Genomic DNA, 21378 nt, shown 5'->3' on the forward strand with positions numbered 1-21378 from the left:
GCTGCATGCGTGACTGAAAATGTTTCCTTTATAGAACAGGTAACTGTGTGTGGTACAATGAGTCATTGTGCTCCTCAGCAGGAGCTGAGTCTGAGTCTGGAGATCCATATGGGCACACAGTGACCATGTCATTGCATAGTTATCTCCGCCAAGAAGGTTATGTTATTGGGAGAGTTAGTCTGTTTGTCTGTGAACAACATAACCCAAAAAGTAACAAACTGATCTTGATGAAATTTTCATGAAATGTTCAAAATGGGATAAGGAAGAAGAGATTTTATTCTGGAGGTGATCCAGATCACCGTCTGGATCCAGGACTTTTTCAAAGGATTCTTTATCATTGTGAGATAGGGCAGTTTTTACCATATGTGTATATAACTCCACGATAAATGGTCAGATTGCTTTGCAAAACAATACAAGACAAGGTCACCATAAATTCAGACAGATGTTAAAGTACGATCCAGATCCTGGAAATATTCTAGATACTAAGATCTGGAATATGAAATATGAACTGGGTCATCATAATTTTCAACACTGTCAGGTAACAAATTACCGTACAAACCTGCAACTAACACCAAATTGTAGCAGATAGTCTGCTGAAAGGGAGTATAACATTAAAGTAGGACTAAAGTGTTGCGGGACAATCACAATATGCTTGGCGGAGGTCTGCGCTCTCCGAGTGCTTTTCCAATTCAAATAAATGAACTAACCCTGCCTCAGTAGACACAATCCAAGCTGTCAATTGCACCAAAATCCAAAACCTTTTTATATTTAATTGTCCACCACCATCAAGATCATTTTCCTCCCATGAGACTGGACATCTGCAAAATACACTTTGATTCTGATTCTCTGAAATCTACTTTTAGGACGACCGATGACAAACAAGAAGAGCAATGTGCACTGAAATACATGACATAAAATACTGTAGCCTCTCAGCTGCTCAATGAACAGGCTTATGGCGCCCTCTGTTGTTCTGACTGAGACAGTGAGTGTTTAAACAGCCACAGGCAAGACTTCAGCAGCCATTTATCTGAAGTCATGGATAGAACAGGTTTCTACTGGTTTCTGTTTTTATTACCTTTAACTAGGTCATGTACACAAGACAAAAACAACACACTGATCAACTAATACTTCATTATGAACAGAACATACAGAGAAAACTAGTTCAACTGTAACAACAAAACAAGAAGATAGAATAATCCAAAAACAACACTTAACACACAAAAAAAGACATTAGACACTACTTGCAGTCTTTCCTTCTGCTCTGCTCTCCACAGCTCATACCATGAGCCCTGAGATGTTCTATTTTTAAGGCGAACAGTCAGCTCTTTCCATGCCCATAAAGTAACTCAGTGTTCTTAAGTATGCACAGCAGATCCCATGGGTGGAGGAGGCTGACTCACACCTTCCTCCTACCCTCACTTCACAGAGGTGTGGGCAGGACATCATAAAGGAAAAAAGGATACAGCACCACCCCTTCCCGACTGTCCCATCTCATCCACCCCACCACCACCACCACCAAGACTCGCACCACTCTCCTTTTGCAGCAGCTGCTGCTGCAGTACCTCCGCATCGCCTGCGGTGGGAGCTTTGGTAGCAGAGAAGAGAGCAGCTGGATTTGTCCTCCAGCCGCTGGAATGTCACATTGGCTGCTCAGAGTGATGGTGCAGCGGTGAAGACCCCTCCCCCACTCACAGACTGTATTCATGAGAAGTCTGCTGTTAATACCTTGTACTGCATGTGGGCTCCATTCTCTGTTTTCTGAATCTATGCACCACAGTCTTGATCAAATGCTTGAAACATCCTTTTCCAAAAACTGACATCTTAACAAGACCAGGCTTTCTCCAATGGCACACAGGGTTGGGTGAAAAGAAAAAAAAACTATTCCTTAATTTCTCACAATAGCTGAAAAATCAACAACTAGATTTCCACTATGATGTCTGATGTTTTAAAGAGCAGGCTAAAGACCTGCCTTTTTAGCTTAGCTTTAAGTTAATATTTATTTTTCTTATCTCCTTTCTTTTAGTAAATTATGTGTGTTGTTTCATATTTATTTATATCTAACTTTATTATTTTATCGTCTGTGTCTTATTCATATTTTAGTTTTTACATGTTTTTATCATTTTTTAGCTTCCCTAGTGTTTCCTCTGGGGAGCTCCCTGCACTGGGAGTGGTGGTCAGCTGTGGTTGGGGGGGCCTGTCATATTGGTTCATGATGATGTCAGCTATACCTCTCCTTTGGGCCCTGTGTCGGGCTCTCTGTTCCTGGTGCAGATTGCACCTCTAATGGTGCTTCCTCCACTGGCTCATCTGTTCTCAGCCCTCATGTACCTAAGTGTGTGTGAGTATGTGTGTGTGTGTTGTTCTGCATTATTTTGTTTGTGACTGTCGCCTGTGGGTAGTATGTAGGGTGGGGAAAAAAAAATTGAAAATTGATATACCAGGATTTTTTGTTTGAAAATGTCAAAATCAGGATTCTTTGTCAAAAAAAATTTTTTTTTTCAAACTCAAATTGTTCATTTCAGTCTTTGTCTATAAACTGGAAGTTACTACTTTTCTCCAGCAGAGGGTGAAATGTTTCTCTCTGACACATGTGATGTGCAATTTTAGGGAAAATGTGGCTCCTGGTACAGTCTGTGCACATTATCACCATCTTTAACTTTTCCCCATGGTCTGGTGTCAAAAAAACGAACTAACAATTGCAAAAATCGTAAAGATCGAAGAATTGCAATTTAAATCAAACCGGCATCCCAAAAATCGTAATAAAATCAAATCACTAAAAAAAAGGATATTGTCCCAGCCCTGGTAGTATCGTAGTGCAGGCAAAGAATGGTTGGGTTGAACGGCATGTCAAATGTTTCCAATTTGACTGTGTACACTTTGTGTTACATTTTATGTAAGTGTGTTGTGTTACGTTTGTATGAAAAGCACTTTATAAATAAAATTTGATTCGATTTTGATTTAATGTCATCTATTACAGTTTTTCCTCAAGGCAGCAGCTACTACTGAAAACTGCACTAAAACAGCTGACCATCATGCTTTTTACATTTTTTTACGAATGGAGAAAAAAACAAACATTTCTAATGTATTAAAGAGCGTAAATTCAAACCCAAAATTTTATAGTTTCCAAAATTCATGCACATGTGCAAAGGATTCACTGGATTCAATACAACACAGTTAAACCTCTCACGGTAGGTAAAGCTCTGTTCAGGAATATCAGTAAATAATGACCATGCTACATTTAGCTAACACATACAGAGCCAGGACACTGGCGCAGCTAAACTGAGTTAAGCAAACATTAAAATTATTTTAACAGTTAAAGCCCTGCACAGTCCTGCTTTCAGAGTAGGTTCTCAGTCTTCACTTTGCTGTCAAAGGGTGTTCACTTTATGGAAAACTCCCAAATAAAGAGTCAGTCTATGAGGTCAAAATGGCTGCCATCTAAATAAGGTCAAATATGCTTAAGTCTGTCCCAGTTCCACTGAGACAAGCACATTGTTCAACAAGAACAACTGCAGGACATCCCTGAGCCTCAGAATACTGAGTGAAAAAGGCCGAATGACAGTCTGAGTGAGTGAGTTAGTCGGTGCAGCAATAAATGTTTTTGTCTTACTGCAACGAGATGCAGACAGGAATGGATGCTGGGGAGCATGAAGCATGCTTTGCCCCAGCTAACATGCATTACTCTCCTCCCCTGCCTGCAGCAGCTATATTTAGCACAGGCAGGATGCTGGGAGCAGGCGTGACTGCAGAAAGGGAGAGAGGGATGAAAGGCTTAACCCTTTGCAGCGATGATGCCTGCCTGTAGGAAGGCCTCCCTCCTGTGAGAGGGTCCTTGCAAGAAGATACTAATTGCTCAGCAGAGAGGCAAAGGGTAGCTATCCTCTCCCAAGAAACGGCACCATCAAAGAAAGGAAATCTGGAACAGCGCCCACTCAGGGACAATACCCTCTTTTATGCAATGATAATTATGTTATCACATAAAAGGACCTGACTACAGCTGAGATCCTAACTGTAAAAAGCAAGGCACAGAAACACTGTCTGAATGTGGAGACACCTAATGAAACATCTGAGATCACTGCTAATGTGCATCCTATTCTGGCATTTAATGAATAAAAAACACTCTATTTTAATACCTACAACATCTTTTAGAAAAAAAAGATGTTGGAAATAAAATCCTCATCTTCATTAAAAAACAACTGCATGGCAAACTGGTACCTCTAGAGACAGACAAAGAAAGCTCTGGAAATGTATCTCAAGGACTGCAGTGGTCCAGATCGCAATTGGGAACGATATCCTGGTGCTAATGCAGTCATTAAAAAAGTAGGTCAGCACATGGTAGGTAAATAATGCATTATTATGTATTCATTTTTCAAAAAACAAGAATTAAACCTACATCAAAGGTTAACTGCTTATTTTGCCAGCAACATGTTTGATTTCGTACAATAATAAACTATAGATGTGAAAAAATATCCATACAGCAATATATCCCAATACTTTGACCTGTGATAAAATATTGAGATTTCAACTCATAGCATCAATATTTTAAAAATTAAAATAAAATTAATATTTTAGGCGAGTTGGAAATTCAGTGCTTCTTCCACACCTCCACTGCGATAGATGGCGCCGTAGAGCTACTCCACTGTATGTTGCTCATAGACTGTAAAATAAATATAATATCAAAGCTTATACTTATTCCTAAACTTGATAATGTGGGTTTTTATGCTTTAAACATCATTTTTTTATCTCTATTCTTGGGTAAGTTTAGTTTTTACAGTGTAGTAGAATGATAAAATAATAACCATAGTCATGTCTGGAGCAAGAATAGATTTTTTATGGGTGACGTTGGTTTCACCAACTGACCACATCTTTCACCCAACAACTGTTTTACAACACTAGTTTAATGTCACAGTATATAAGTGACAAACTTGACGTATTTTATGTTTCAAGTTAAGTGTATAAATGAAACACTACATCTGGTTTTCATTATTTCAAACACAATAAAATTAAAACGTTTTAAGTCAAATAGTTGATTGTGTAGAATATCACAATATATCACAATATTGTGATATTGTGATATTATCGTACTGCGACCCAAGTATCGTGATGCATATTGTATCCTGAGGTTCTTGCCAATACTAAATACCATACAAAACTGTGTTGTCTTATTCATTGGAAAAGTAAAAGCTTCAGATTTGATTGGCCATCATTTGTCATATGGAAAAGATAACAGTTCATTCATTAGAATAAACTTGAATGCAGAATATGGATTACAAAACAAACACAAGGGAAGATTCTTTTACTGTTCAACAGCAGTCACACAGGCGAGGCTGCCTGCAATGTCTGCAGACATTATTTATTCCTCATGAGCACTGAAACTGGATGTCAGAAACCAATCATTTCTAATTGCATACAACCATCCTGATAAATCAACCAAGCAATAAATCAGTTTATCTCTCAATGTTTTTCTGACCTTCACTGCAAAGGTTGTTCTGCTTCCACTTCAAAAAACCTTCTGCTGATTTTTTGGGTTGAAAATGACTGAGTGAGCAGGTCACCAGTGTGACAGTAAGATGGCTTTTTAGTTAGCGTTAATCATCCATTCTAAAATATCTAAGTCCATTTAGGACCAAGGAAACAAAATCAATGTCGAATACAGCTTTGTCTTTCTGCTCATATCTTTCGTCTTTTCCTTTACGGACACCCCACTCCACTGTGCTTGGAGAACTATTCCACAAAGACTTCGTATTCCAAATGCATTCACAGGTTGTCACCTCAGAATATTAAGAGCAAGTGTGAAAGGAGGTCTCATTGATTTATCTGTAATAAATCTTGTATGCATTACAGAAGGGTTCTGTTGTCTGTGATGTAGGGCAGGCAAACAAATGCATTTACCAATAAGGCTGCGAGATCTGGGCCATGTCCCAATACCCCTGATCCCTCCCCAGTTTAACATATGAGCATGTCCCCTTACCACAGCACCACTGTGCACAGAGAAGCAGAGAGCATTACTCACCTGGCAGTCGAAATCTTGAAAGTTGCGCGCATTCTGGAGGAAAGGAGAAGAACAGTCACACAAAAGATACAGATAACAATAGAAATATTATATGTATTGATACGCAGAGTGTAGCTTTCTGTGTAACACATATAACATTCAGAATTTTCCATGTGTAAAAAAAGGGATCATGGGGTTGATGATAAAATGTATTGCAATCAATTATACAGTCATTTAATAATTACTCATAGCTGCAGACCATCAGGCATGACTGTCAGTTTATTTTTTGATAAATACATCACACACTTGTTTTAACGCATAACATCAGTGAAGATGTGCAGCTTTCTGGTTAAAATGTCCCAGTATGCATTTTTTGCAGAAATCTGCAGAACGAACAGGCAGTGAAATGAGGGTGGGCAGCAAGAACAGAGGAGATTCAGCTGGGATTCAGTTGAAGTCCAGACCAGCAGGGTGCATAAGGGTGTAAAGACAGATAATGCCTTGAAGCTCTCCCATTCTTTTACTAAAATAGCTCTAATTTGTGCTACATGCAAAAATCAGAGGAAAAAAAGTTTCTATTCACAGCCCATACTACTCTTTTAGTCAAACTAGGTTCTGATGTAGATGATGCACTAAAGAGGCACAATGAAAGTAAACAGGAGCCTTACAGTTCAGAACCAAAACATGTTGTGTTTGAAATTCTTTTTATTTGCAAAAGTTGAGATGCAACTTTCCCTGCTGAAAACGCCCATTTTTGCACTAAATGAGGAGTTGAAAATGTTTTTTTCTTCCTTGAAATATTCTGCAGTGGGATTAAATATATACCCTTGCAGTTACCTTTGTCAAAGGCCATTACGCAGGTTTTCCAGGTCTGCTGCTGCAGACAGTACTGTTCCTCCATGTGCCAGGCTGCTTCCATCATAAATACTTTAACTGTTCTGGAAATCATTACACACTGTAATGACTTCTAAATGAGATGAGACAAAATGAGGGTCTTCCATCATCACGATCATGTCATTATCTCCTTGTGCTTTAAGTCCCATAGATGGACTTTTTACTGAACCGGCCACTAGGTGGCATAAGAGGTCAGTTCCAGCATCAGACATTCAAACAGTTTTAAAAACTTTATTTTCTTTTTCACTTCACTCACGACATTTATATTACGCAGCATAAAACCAACAAGGAGAAATATGCTCCCTCTTAGTCTTCAGAGCACAACTGAAGCATAACAGTGCCCTAAGCCTCCTCTCCCCTCAGACCTGATTCATCATTACTCACTCTTCCTCTGAGGCACTGTCTCCTCCTGACCGTCTGTGACAGTTGTCTCTGAGAGGGCACAAACACTCCTGTGATGCCACAGAAGATAGTAACAATAATCAACTCTTTGGCCGCTGAGGTGGGGCAGGCAAGAGGAAGAGGGGGACGAGCAGTAGACCAGAGGAAGCTTTGATCTGCTTTAGCTTTTTTTTTTTCTTCCTCAGCACTGTTTTCTTTCTGTTCCTTCCATCTCTCACTTGCAAGAATCTTTCAAGCTTGTAAAAATAAAGAGTTGAATTTCTCTCAGCGTCTCCTTTGATCTCTTCTCCTCCTTGCTCAACGTCTTTTCTGACTCCCTGGATTTCTTCCATTATACATCCCGCATTTCTTCTTCTCTTGCCTCATTCCGTCTGCAACCTTTTTTTCTCTTGACTTGCTCTCGCCCCTCTTTTGGTTTTCCTCTGAACAGTCGAGCTGATATGAATAATTCACTTTGATGAGAGGGACTGCAGAGTCTGCATGCCTAGTGTATTGGTGTATGCATTTGCCTGGGTTAGATCGTATGGGGTGCTCATTCATTCACTGTGTGCAAAACATGTCTGCTTGGTTTATACGAGTGCTTCTTCATGTAACGGGGGCACACCTCTGTTCTTGTTGCTCAGCAGCTTCTCACTGTACTTGTCCTTTCTTGAACTCACCTTATTGGTCAGCAGCGGCTTGATCTCAGTCAGCTGTACATCCTGCAGCTCATCCATCTTCTTGTCTCGTCACTGTGAACCACTCTGTCTGAGGAGAGAGGGAAAAAAACATCACAAAAACATCGGCTGTTAAAAAAGCGGAGCAGTACATTGTGAGAGTGTTGCATTAACACCACTGCTGGCAAAAAAAATCTGCTAATCCAAGGAAAGACAGATAACACACTTCCTCTTTCTATGATCCTTGAAAAGAGAATTCTTAAGTATGAACCAGACGAGCTGAACTGCGTTCACATCTAAATATCCTTTGATGGTGTTTGTTTGCAGCTATTATATGACTTTCTGTAATTAATTATTAGAGTTATCAGTTTAATGGTTTCATTTCTTTTAAACATGTGGTTCTTTCACTGGGGGATGTAAAGCTACTGAAGGGGAAGAGGAGGAAGCTTAAACAAAAGTTGATTCTCATTAAGATGATAAAGAGTTAGAACAAAGATAACAGATGCAAATCCCCCAAGACCAAGGTACCAGGGTTCTGGTTTTGACTGGAAGATATCTTGAAATCCATTTTTATTAAATACAAAATCACAATGTCAAAAAGAAAGCTTGAAATATGTTGCAACTCTACACCATAAATGACTTACCTAATAATTAACTAATCATTTAATAAAGCAACACAGGTCCATCATTGAAAGGTTAAAGACTGTGGCACCATCTGGTTGGGGACCTTCTTTCTGACTTCACATTGGGATACAGTATATCACGATACCAGAGCTGCACAGCGAAGGCACAGAGGGCGAGTTCTTCATAAATTCTCAGAGAAAGGTCACACTACTAGTCCACACAGATGGCGTGCAAACATGCGCACACACATCAAGAGGAATCAGGCCAGGTTTACCAGGAAGCTCTAAAGCCCACCTCATTTGCTTTCTCCTTGAAGCAACCTGTCTGTCCCTGCATATAATCACAGAACAAAATGTCTTCCCCCCCTCTCAGTTCCTCTTGAAATGGTACATCGCAGGCCTTGCTTGCTCACACAAGGTGAGGACAGGAAGTGGTATTGAATTACCTGACTCTGCCCAGAATGGCTTCATGTTGCACAAGACAACAGACGGAGCCTCTGCCTCTTGAGGTCGATGCTTACAAAGAGAAGACAAAGCTAAACCAACCTGCACCACATTGCGAGGAAAGATGGCATTTATCATCTAAGCGACGCATGGAATGCAACGTAACACAAGACAAGAGCAAATGCAATTTGGTAAGGGACAAGCAAAGTGAAGAAGCAGCTTTGAAACGACCTTCAGATGCTAGTTTAACCTTCAGGGCTGGCTGGTCATGCTGCTAGCTGCAAACTAAAAGCAGGAAGTACCAGCGCATTTGGGGTCATTCCTGTCTGTATTACCAGCAGTTCATCCTCTGATGGCCTGACAGAGGTTAGAACAGACAGCTGTCTAATGACGCATGAGAAAGGTCAAAGGTTGTCCTACTTTGGCAACAGATTGCATCTTGCTTGGAAGCAGGCAGGGAGGCAGATGGGAACAACTGAGCTCAATCCTCAAATTACATAAAGAAGTCAGAAAAAAAATGCGGCAACATTGAGTGTTGGAAGTACTAAGCCATCAGCATGGGGAGTGAAAACATGCCCGATAAAATCCCTGCTGACAAATCCGGCTCAGTGGTGAAACTAAATAATATTTAGACAAGTGAACAGGAGAAAAGAAAAACAAATACTCTGCATGCTTGACCGTATTGGCCGGATCAATCCAACACTTCCTCAGGCTGTAACAGAGAGTGGGAGGATGGAAAAAGCTGCTTTAAATGAAGTCGGCTAGCCGGGTAATCGAGGTGTTAAGGGAGACGAGGTCAGGCTGAGCTTAAAACAACTGAAGGACTGACTAGGGGGCTTTCTTAGCCCAACCCCACTGACCCCTTTTACTGGGTAACCAGTCAAGCAACCAGCATCATCCCCCTCCATCATCACTGGTCCTCTTCCTTTCATCATCGTTAAGTCGGAGGTGTCTCTTGGTGGCTGCAGTTGATCTTGAAACTCCGTAACCTTACATCAAATCCCCAGAAAGAACAGCAAGTCCCATCCAGCGACACTTACAACCATTCCTACCCATTCCTACATACTCTATGCCTGCTCCACCATTCAGCATGCGCAGCTGTTGCCATAGAGACGAAGCTGGTTGCTGGTGTTTATTCTAAACTGGGCTATACCCAAGGGACAGATATGAGGCGGGAGACACGGGAAAAAAGACAGTGGTAGAAGAAGACATTCGGCAGCATTTACCCCCGACAAAGATGAAGCGTCAAATGAAGCATGCAGGCTCTGTAGACTTGACAGCGAAGCTTAGTGTAATTGAAACAGAAACTTAGTCGAAGTCGTCCCAGATGATAGAGGGGAAATTCTATTTGCAGTCTGTGCGGATTGTGGGCTTGATCCCATATTCACACCATGTCATTACTGTGGATGAGAATGGGGGAGGGATCGACGGGCTGATGATATGTCCCTCTAGCTTCAACAGAAGGACCGTCCGTTGTGCTGGATTGCTCTCCCACTCGTCTCCGGTATGACAATCTGTTTTATTCAGCTTCCAGATGAGTAACACAAGCATTACATGCTGCCTCTAACACATGATTTCCTTCATCTATTCTTCAGGTACATTTCTCTGAGGGGCATGTAGCCTCCAACTGAGCCTCATCTCAGAGCTAAATAGCGTGCAGTGCAGCTGGGGACAAGGGGCTGTGCTGAGAGAACAAACGACAGCAGAAACAAATTGTGGCTGAAACAAACCACACGAGGCTTTTTCTGTGCAGCAAAGGTCAGCTTTCAGTGCTGCTCAGTGTCAGTGCTGTCTCAGGGAGACTGGAGAGTTTTCAATGCTGACACAATTATTTAATACAGGAAAAGCAAAGACATGTTGACAGCCGTCAGTTAAATCAATGGATAACTTATTTAGCAGCCAGCCCTGTCTCCTCTCCTGTTGGTGAACACTACTGTGTCCCTCACACATGATCCATCCCACAGAGACCAGTCCTTACCTCAACACAAGTGGGATAGCATAGATTTGACATCAACATATCATGGTTGTAGCTGCCATGTCAGCAGACAGGGCTGAGTGATTGATGAACACATCCCAAACACCTCCTTCCTCATCTTCATCCTCCTCCAGTCTGCAGCCTCTATCCGTGTCTTTGTCTATCCACCGCCATCTCATCGAAGCTGAGGAGAAGTCCACTTATCAGACTGCATGATGGTCAACTGGGAGCCAGGCTGTGGTGGCGACCTTCTTTTAATGGGCCCTTTTTACTACATACTGTTAAGGCAACCAGAACTTATCAATATCATCATCATTCACGTCATGACCGTGCTCTGAGTTTGACCCCTCTGGCTCAAGTGAATGCCATTGTGCTGACCTCATATTAACCCTCCTCAGAGTCTCTATGGAGAACCCCCAGTAAGGTGGTTTTATTGCCATGGTGACACAAAGCAGAAATCCTTGGCTAGCCACACAGTGTCCCTCTCTGCAGAAGACGGTTCACAGCAAAGATGTGGAGGAAAGGATGGACAGTGCGTGGCAAGAGTGAGAGTATGATCCAAAAAGTAGACAGAATAATATATGGCTGTAGTGTCTGGGACCTCATATTTGTTGCTTGTTATTATCACATTGGTAATGCTGAACTTAACCCAGCTTTGTTTAAGCAAGGATGAGGTCAAGAGGCAGGCTTTAGCCTCTTTGCAGACAGCTCCATGGTTCCCGCCTGTAAGTCAAGTCAGCCATGACCCTTCCATGGCAAAACTCGAAACAGAGAGTACTGACAGAGGAATGATTTACCTAGATCCTAACGTTTTTGTTTTTTAGCAGCTGATCAAATTTTGTTGCTCTATTGGCTTGGTGTGTACTCAAGCACAATCTAACTGAAATGTGGTCTTAAGCACTTTCCCATGGTTTCATATTTTAGACCACGTTTGCTGCTTAGTTATAGCTACAGGTTTACACATGTATCAGTAAAAATTCTGTTTTTATTATTATATTTCTACCTGAAATATTATTTAAATGTTTCTTGATTGGAAGGAGTACAGACTATCTGTTAAATTGTTTACAAAAAGGCTGGTACAAGTAATTGTTGTTTTTAAGTGTTACTGCATGACAAACGTGTCAATAGTAGGTAGGCCTGCACAATCTATCGTTTGAACATCGCCATTGCAATATGCGCATGCGCAATAGTCACATCGCGCATGTGATGCAACTATCGCATTACCCCCATTTATTGGAGAAATGGAAAATAAAGGAACTGAAATTGAAACCTATTCAATTTTGTACAGACATGGCCTCCTGGATCCCTTTCATATACAGCAATCTTCATCATTCACAGATAAACCCCCTTAGCCTGGATTTAACGGTATTATAGGAATACAATGGTGTCATTGTGAGTCAATCAAGTCATCTGTTGATTTTTTTTTTTTTTTTTTAATATCGCAATATATATCGCAATATATCCCAACCCCCCAAAAAAATCGCAATGTCAGTTTTTTCCAATATCGTGCAGCCCTAATAGTAGGTGTATTACACATAGGAACAGCTGCCAGATCATCTGCTATGTTAAGACAGAGGCTGAAGAACTAGGGCAGAAGCTACATACAGGGCTTTTTCTATGGTGCTATTGAGCTTATTCTAACAAATTTCAACCAGAGCCCTATTCTGTTTTTACTTTGTTGAGAAATTCTTTAGTGCTGCAGTGCTACATCCAAGAAAACTGCAAAAATATGTTGGCCTTTTGAAAGCCAAACAAAGTGCAGCAAATAAGTGAATATAGTGTTTACTTGGACCGTGAGAAGTGCTTTGGTTACAGTTTGTAAAAATCAGCTCAAGTACTGTCTGGAACTGAACCGCTTGGCTTTATTCACCTGGAGGTTATTTCTACCTTAGCCTCAGATATTGCTTAAGCCTTAGTCCACCCAATGCTGAGGATGTTCTGACATCCAAGCATTAATCACTGTCTTTATTTGCACCTTTAATAAAAGGCACAGACTGTCCGTGTGCTTCAGAGTCTTTTCCTTAACTTTCTGACCTTAAATGTCCTCTCCTGGGACACACCGGGTTGCTGGGCCAAAGCAGCTCAAATTAGGCACAAGCCAATTTGCCAGCCATTTTTTTCCAACCTTTATTTCTTTTTTTAGGTTAACAACTTAACAACAAAATGTAGGTAACATGAACTTCAAAATAGACCCAAAATAAATAAAGGCATTGAAAAGAGGAAAAAAAGGAGAAAAGGCATTGCTTGCAAATAATCTTCATTCATGGACACAACACATAATGGCCACAGTTTGTCAAAAAATCAAGTCCTGAGTTTAGGGGAAAGTTCTTGACAATTATTTCCAGCTCCGGGAATTGTCATTACCTGAAAGCTACTTTCTGTGTCCAACAAGTTATCTTAACAGCAGAACCTATCACAGCTGTACACCACAGATCATACTACACAGACGTATTCTCTATGAGGTCTTTGAAACAGAGTTTTAACCCTATCATTTACAAGTGTCATATTGAGAAAGCTTGGCTTAGCCCAGCTTGGGGTGAGGTAAAGAGGTGGGCCTTAAGTCTGTTTGCAGACAGCTCAAGGGGCAACCTCTAGTCTAAGAATATGAGACAATGCAAAAGTGCTAAAATTTGATGTTTTGAGTGTTTGCTTGAGGCTGGCCGCAGAGGTACTGGAAGTCACGTACACACCAAGCCAGAAAAGCAGTTTTCAAAGCAGAAATTAACCTATTTAGTGGCAGATTTCCTTAATTTTGGGGGATCAGTGATCAGAGATAAGAGATCGGTGATCGGCCCATCATTACATATGAAACTGATCTTAAGGCGTGGTCACACTGGCCATCCAAACCGTGCCGTGCCTGAGCACGATTGCCCCCCCGCAGTGCCGTTCCCGAGCCCGAGAGTACGGCCAGAGGTCACCCTACCCCTACGTGAACCAGACCTTATTTCTAACTCAGCAGTTCAGAGGATATCAAGATTGCGAGCTCAGGTCATGTGACCGACAGGCGCCCTATAGCTGTATGCAAAGCCCATACCACTATCAGTATGGCAGCAATAGCCGATGTGCTTCATTTTCCGTGTCAGAAACAGGCGGGTGACGTCAGTGAGACTATGTCCATGTTTCTTACAGTCTATGAGACAGCTACAGGCTGTGTAAGTCAGCCATGCCCTAATATAGACAAGACGTGAAGATTTAAGAGCTTCCAAAATAACGAGTTATGAAGGAATATGCCCCCTGTGGGGTGTAAGCTGTGAAAAAATGAGGTACTCTGCAACCCCATTTGTAAAACTGGGCTGTAAACACATTTATCTTCAGTGTGAAAGTAGTCCTCTTTGAATGGGTGTGGATATGGTTTCTGGGGCTTCTGCAGGTTGCTGCTTGATGAACACAGGCCAGCCTGTCCTCAACTGGAGCCCGAACCATCAGTCTGCAGTCCACCAAACATCACTTCACAATACAGCAATCTTCATCATTCACAGATAAACCCCCTTAGCCTGGATTTAACGGTATTATAGGAATACAATGGTGTCATTGTGAGTCAATCAAGTCATCTGTTGATTTTTTTTTTTTTTTTTTAATATCGCAATATATATCGCAATATATCCCAACCCCCCAAAAAAATCGCAATGTCAGTTTTTTCCAATATCGTGCAGCCCTAATAGTAGGTGTATTACACATAGGAACAGCTGCCAGATCATCTGCTATGTTAAGACAGAGGCTGAAGAACTAGAGCAGAAGCTACATACAGGGCTTTTTCTATGGTGCTATTGAGCTTATTCTAACAAATTTCAACCAGAGCCCTATTCTGTTTTTACTTTGTTGAGAAATTCTTTAGTGCTGCAGTGCTACATCCAAGAAAACTGCAAAAATATGTTGGCCTTTTGAAAGCCAAACAAAGTGCAGCAAATAAGTGAATATAGTGTTTACTTGGACCGTGAGAAGTGCTTTGGTTACAGTTTGTAAAAATCAGCTCAAGTACTGTCTGGAACTGAACCGCTTGGCTTTATTCACCTGGAGGTTATTTCTACCTTAGCCTCAGATATTGCTTTTTTGGGAAAGTTATTTTTTATGACCTGGGATGAGTTTCCCCTCCTCTCCAGTCATTACAGATCATTTAAGGACTTGTGTTTTTCTTTAAACCCCTCTTTAAGTTCATATCACTGCCTGTAAGAGTGAAAAAATGAAACTATCTGCATATTTTCCGTGAATCCAAACTCTGTCCAGATGTTTAGTCTGCAGATGTTGCCCAGAGGTCCAAACATCTGTTTGTTTGTTTGTTTGTTTGTTTGTAATCTTCTAAACCGTCCCTGCATTGGTTTCATGAACTCCTCAGGACTTTCGGAATCTTTTTCAGAACCATAACGAGCAGTTTGAGGGGGGGACCACCAAACATCACTTCACAAAAGAAAATAGGCCAGCACAAATTCCAGAGATCAGCCAACAGCCTGACTAGTGTGACAGCTCATCTTTGTGTGCTGCAAAGGCCACAAACAGGTGGACAGTTTGTTCACAAATGTAGTGACACATTACTCATGGACTGAGAATCTTTTTCTCCTCAGAGGAGAGGTTCAGGAAATTTCTTTCAACCTTTAATAACTAATAACCAGGCCAATCCTGTGTTCACAGTTCCCATTCTGCGGAAGTAGCAATCCTGCTGAAGTAAGGCTAATGGACTGTGACAAGGCTCACTTCCAGATTATTGCTCTTACCTGAGCCGTTTGGTAAGAGAATTAGAGGAAGGAAATTCATTTATTTTGTGTTCCAGCCCTCCTCCTGTGTCTGCTTGACAACAGCCCGGGTGATAGTTGAATTACAGAGACAAGGGAGGACACCTGATCTGGAGTTTGTCCTCTGTCATGTAAAAACTGACCTATAGCACAGATCATTCCCTGCTGATACTGTCAGCAAACACACACCAGCATGCAGACCAACACACACTCACACATGCACCTGTGCTTTATGTTTTTAATTAACTGACAGCCTGCTCCACCGAGGATCCATCATCCTCCTCACAGCTTACAGGATTCTTCTGGTACAGGCTGACAGATCTTTTCTCTTATTCTCTTGACAATGTAACAATGAGACATCTTTGTGATTTCCTCTTCTGTCACAGTTCTATCAAAGTGGTCTATTCTTATGAAATCCCCCACCTCCAAATGTGGAACATTTCCCCCTCTGGTTTTTAAACCAGTCTGGCAAGCTTTGAGCGTGATCCTGCTTAAACACGAGATAACATAATGAGTGAGACACAGGGATTCATGCAGACGACCACTGAATAGATGATACAGCAAAAAAAAACCTTTCAAAGACAAAGGGAAACAGAGATACAGTATGCAACTCAACCTGACAGAGAGGCTATTTTAGGACAGCTATTATGAGAAACAAATCTTCCTCCTCAAATACCGACATCCTTGTTTGATCCTTCCAGAATTAAAAAGGTCTAATAAATGCTAAATACTGCATTACTATAATTGACTCATCCCCTCTTTGCAAAACCAAATCTGAGGGCAGGCTCACTCAGTCACCGTTACATTTAATATCCGGAGCCTCTGGCTATAAATCAAATGCAAGTGATAAAAATGTTGTAGGGGTTGTACTTAGATGGGGCATTGATAACACACACACCACACACACACACACACATCAGCAGCATTTGTGAGTAGGAGGAGACTCATGACCTTGTTTTCTAGGTCGTTATATTTATTCAAAGTGCACTCCTCTTAAAAACATCTGTTTAATGAACCACCAACTTCCTCTTTTTCTAAACCTGAGCTGCTAATTCATCACCTGCATTCTGCTGCGTGTGTGTGTGTGTGTGTGTGTGTGTGTGTGAGTGAGTGAGGAGGAGGAGAATCCTGGTTCATCAACAAAGATGCTCACTGGCACATAGCAGCCACTGTACTAATCTGCCTGCCAAAAAGGGAGCCCTGCACAACACTCACACAAACCCTGACCTCCATCCTCACACGAGATTGGGGACAGCCTCTGCTGCTTGTAATTAAGAAACATCTTAGTAACACAAATGTAAACAAACAAAGACAAATAAAGGCACCAACAGTTACTTTATAGTAGTGGTGGGACTTGATTGAAAAAAATCAGATTAATTATGCCATTTGTAATTAATTAATTAATCATAATTAATCGCATTTTAATCACATCAATATTCAACATCAGAAGCAACACTTTTCAATTCAAACAGATTTTGGTAGAAAACTAAATAATTGAATATTCTCATACACAAGTTTAAACAACAAAATCCTGTTTGTTTTGTTCAGAAGATGTTTTTGTGTGTGGACACTACTTTCAAGTACATTCATCAGCCATTATGTGGTAAATAGTGCTGTCAGGAGATTAAAAAAAAATCTAATTATTTACAGGATTTGTAATTAATTGATCTAATTAATCACATTTTAATCTTATATCTGTTTAAGGACCCCACATAAAGAATTTGAACTGTAGGGCATTACAAAATTATAGTGCATGACTAATCGAATGAATACACAAAAAAGAGAAGATTTGTAAATCCTTTTTTTTTTTCAACTGGGCAATATTAATTAAAATATCCCTGCCATTGACATTCGATTACTGTTTACTGCGTCTATAGAAGTAAATTACATTTTTCAGAGGAGGGAGGCAGAGTCTGTGGAACTTGTCAATCAAAATCCTGCTCGTAAACTACTGTGGGTGAGAGCGGTGTGCTCTTTGGATGAGAGCTCAGCATGGATATGAGGAGAAGATGTGAGATGACAGAGACAGAGAGACGCTGCGAGTCAGAAAAGTTCAGGCAGCTCACGCTCCAACTGAAGATGTGTCGCAGTAGTTCAGAGAGAAAGAGCAGCGCCATTGTCAGGAAAGTCGACGGAGATCATGGAGAGGATCGAAGAAAGGAGCGCCCGAGTTGAACGCGATCAAAAAAGTTTGAAATTTCTACTATTTGGACCAAAAACAGGAAGAGAGACATCAAAGAAGAGAGTCCACTCTTCTTAAGTAACTTTGGTGTTTACATGGTATGAGAAAACATTATTATTTGGGTCTTAAAAGATCGCTCAAGATGCTCTGAAAATGGCTGGCAGCCAATGACTTAATCTTGCGTTGATTTTTATAACGCGTTAATGTGCAGTGTAATTAATTAATCTAATTAACGCGTTAAAGTCACAGTCCTACTTTATAGACAAATCTCGGATCCTTCTGGGTCACAGAGAGAAGGACCAAACTCATCTCTCTCAAGGCTTTTAAAGAATTACATTATTCCTGGATGGGACAGTTTATCTGCTAATGGTCTTATGAGATTGGAGAGCAGCATCTGGCTGTATTGATTTACAACCACATGACATGGTCAGCATGCTTCGCTTCACAGTAAAAACGCACACGACCAGGGCAGAGAGAGAGTCTTGGGAACCACTAACACGTAAAGCATAAAATGATTTGTCATAACCTTTAGAAGGATGCTAAACTTACTACTTACATAAAAAGCTAGAAACCAGAAGCAATATTTTCCAATGGTGAAATGAAACTGAAAACTCAGAACATCCATTAGGCTTGTGCTGTGTCAGACCAGGAAGTGAACATAGTAGGTATGAATTTTGTATGTGTGTGACATGTGGGGCTTTAAGTGTGCGTGTGTGCGTGTGTGTTTGGAGCTTGGATGTAAGTCAGCTCTCCCATGTTCCCTCTGCTCGTTACATCATACGACTGGTCTGCTGTATAAGTAATGACCTGATCCCTGCACTAACCGATGGTAACTCAATTTGAAATGCATTTTGTGAGGCGGTGTGTTTTCAGCATCACAGACAGTTACATCAACAACAACCTGAACATTTAGCTGACGGTGGTTGGGGTTTACTGTAGCCAGGAGAAAAATATCATTTCTTTAATCACGCTGAATATGGATGGAGCCACCACAACTTATGCTGAAAGACTTAAAAGCAGGAAATTAAATTGGCGCCTGCCATCTGCCAAACGTAGGGTAAATGTTGGCTCTGGTTGGTTATACATCTCAGGTTACCTACCATACAGACAGATAGGTTCTTCTTAAATTAATGAGACTCTTTTTTAACTGTCTGGTTAAGAAGGGGCCTGGATCAAGGGATTCTGAGAAAGGCTCATTCATGTTTATACTGTAGGGTATCACTGACTGGATAACTGCAGTTCATGAGGACCTTTCAGACACACTGAACCACTGGAAAATATGGGGTGAGGTGGTGTCAGACAGGAAAAATGAGATGCCAAAATAGTGACATGCCACAGTAACAAGTGGAAAGGAAGAAAACAGACTTCATGCTGTATGAGTCAGTGTGGATGGAAACGTATGAGAAGGATACTCTCACATACTGAATAAGGCTGCACTGTGCATAATTTGACCAACTGTATGCTGCTCTGTGAATAGAAAGGGAAAGGTGTAAGAGTGTTGTGAGTCCTGTTGTCATGCAAGTGCAGTGATAATGTGATAAACGTACCCAGTTATTCTACGTTGAGCTTTTGACACAACACAGACAAAAGCAGGGCCTGATATTAACACCTAGCAGAAACTTCCAGTTCTAAAAAACTAAACCAGTGCAGAAGTGCTAAAATCTGCAGGAGTACCTGTGGGGGAATCAACCACTTCACTTTATCCTGTTATGCTGATAATGATTTAGAGAAGCACAGTCTTACACCAATATTTAAAGGTAGGGTCAGCAGGATTTTCCCAAAAACAAAATGTCAACTTTTACAGGAATAATCCTGCTTAATTGTCTCCTACAGGTATACAACTGTGTCATTGTTAGGGATGGGTACTTTTATAGGTACCGATCGAAATCTGTCAAAAGTACCAGGTACCGATTCATGTAAAATCAAAAGGTACCATGTTTAGGTACCTGAATGCATCCTTGTGACTGTGAGGGAGTGGAAGAGTAGGAGATTTTCCATGCTGGACATGAACACAGCATTTCAAGGTAATATATTGAATAACAAATATGTAAAATTGAAAAGAATTCGCATTTTATTATTGAACAAATTGATATTTTGTACTACATAAACACACAAAAGTACCAAAAATTGGTACCGTTGAGTACCAGTACCGATTGCCAAGTAACTGGAATCGGTATCGTATCGTTTCAAATGAAAAAGGTACCCATCCCTAGTCAGTGTCTGTGTCTGCCTCAACCACCTCCTCTGTGTTTATGTTGATGCTTCGGTTGTGTTAAGACGTTTCTGGATGGAGAGTGGACATGGTTTCCTCAGCCAATCAGAGCACTCCCAGTGCAAAAGTGACTTTGCGTGTTGATGACAGTGTGAAAGAAGCTATTCAGAGCAGCTATGATAGAGGGTGCAGCAAGGAGGAAGAAGTACACAACCAAAGTGAAATAAAACGCCACAAAGATAAAGCTTTTTCCTACATAAGAGTGAAACAACACAAGTTTTTTAAGTTCTGTTAACCAAGTATGTGTCAAAGACCCATGATTACCTTGTGCTAACAAACAAGTAATGAAAATTCCTGCCCACCCCACCTTTAATACCAGAGAGAGTTCTAGTCGGTGCAAAGACTTCCATGAGAACTGCTCTTGTGCATCTTTCCTTAGATTTCCCTCCTATGAACTCAAGCCGCTCTCTTGTGAGCCTCTAAAAGACTATGGGACGCTCCTTAACATGGTGGGTCCATAACTACTTCCAGTTCAGCCAAGAACTGTTTTCTGGGTCTAATAACTGCATAATGTCACACATGCTCTGTTTTTAGGAGTTCAGAGAGGAGAATCTAACAAAGGTGAAAGAGAGAAAAGACAAAGTTGAATAAATTAAAGTTGTTTTAAGACTGAAATATATTTTAGAACACCAAAGTTAACTTTATTCATGTAACATATAGTTCACCAGCCACAGCACTGGGGCTCAGTTCTCAAAGTGTCAATTCACAAGTGTTGAATGTAATGTAAATGTTGAATATGTAACTTTTATCACTGGTTATGTAAGAGTCAACAGAGGTGTAGACTGTCCTCTTTGCTTCTGTTATTTACAAAGACCTAACATCAAGATAAGACAGGATTCAGTCTGATCTTATGTTAATCCAACATGAGCAAAGCACTTTGCACAATTTAACGAGTAACAGCTGTGATAGAAAAATTCTTTTAACAGGCAGAAACCTCGAACAGAAACATGACTCATTTTTCCTGTTTGTAACTGAAGATCTTCACTGGCCTTTACTAAAGCTTGTAATTTATTCATTTTTGATGATTGGGAAACACAAAATTGAAAAGGAGTTTAACCCCTGATGAAATCGAGTATGCCAGGGATGTCCCTATCTCATTCTCAACTATTTGGTTCAAGCTAAAAAGGCAATTTTTTACCTGATAGAGGTAATCGGCAATCACACCGTCATCTCATTGGCTCAAACCAATCAGTCACAGAAACTGTTTGAGC

The 21378-nt window shown here is 40.8% G+C and overlaps 1 protein-coding gene across 3 annotated transcripts in view; it reads right to left on the bottom strand.

Moving 5' to 3' along the window:
• The window catches only part of LOC141788381 (protein NDRG3-like), a 44301-nt gene that overhangs the window by 16021 nt on the left and 6902 nt on the right, over nt 1-21378 (bottom strand). For all 3 annotated transcript variants that reach the window (XM_074667333.1, XM_074667326.1, XM_074667334.1), the window contains exons 2-3: nt 7948-8035; nt 6014-6046 (exon numbers count right to left, since the gene is read on the bottom strand). In XM_074667333.1, the coding sequence (XP_074523434.1) occupies nt 6014-6046; nt 7948-8004 (90 nt within the window). In that variant the 5' untranslated portion in view covers nt 8005-8035. The remainder of the gene's footprint in view (nt 1-6013; nt 6047-7947; nt 8036-21378) is intronic.

Source organism: Halichoeres trimaculatus, unplaced genomic scaffold (genome assembly GCF_033239565.1).
Source record: "Halichoeres trimaculatus isolate MK-OKI-2021-1 unplaced genomic scaffold, fHalTri1.1 fHalTri1_scaffold_1, whole genome shotgun sequence".
NCBI lineage: Eukaryota > Metazoa > Chordata > Actinopteri > Labriformes > Labridae > Halichoeres > Halichoeres trimaculatus.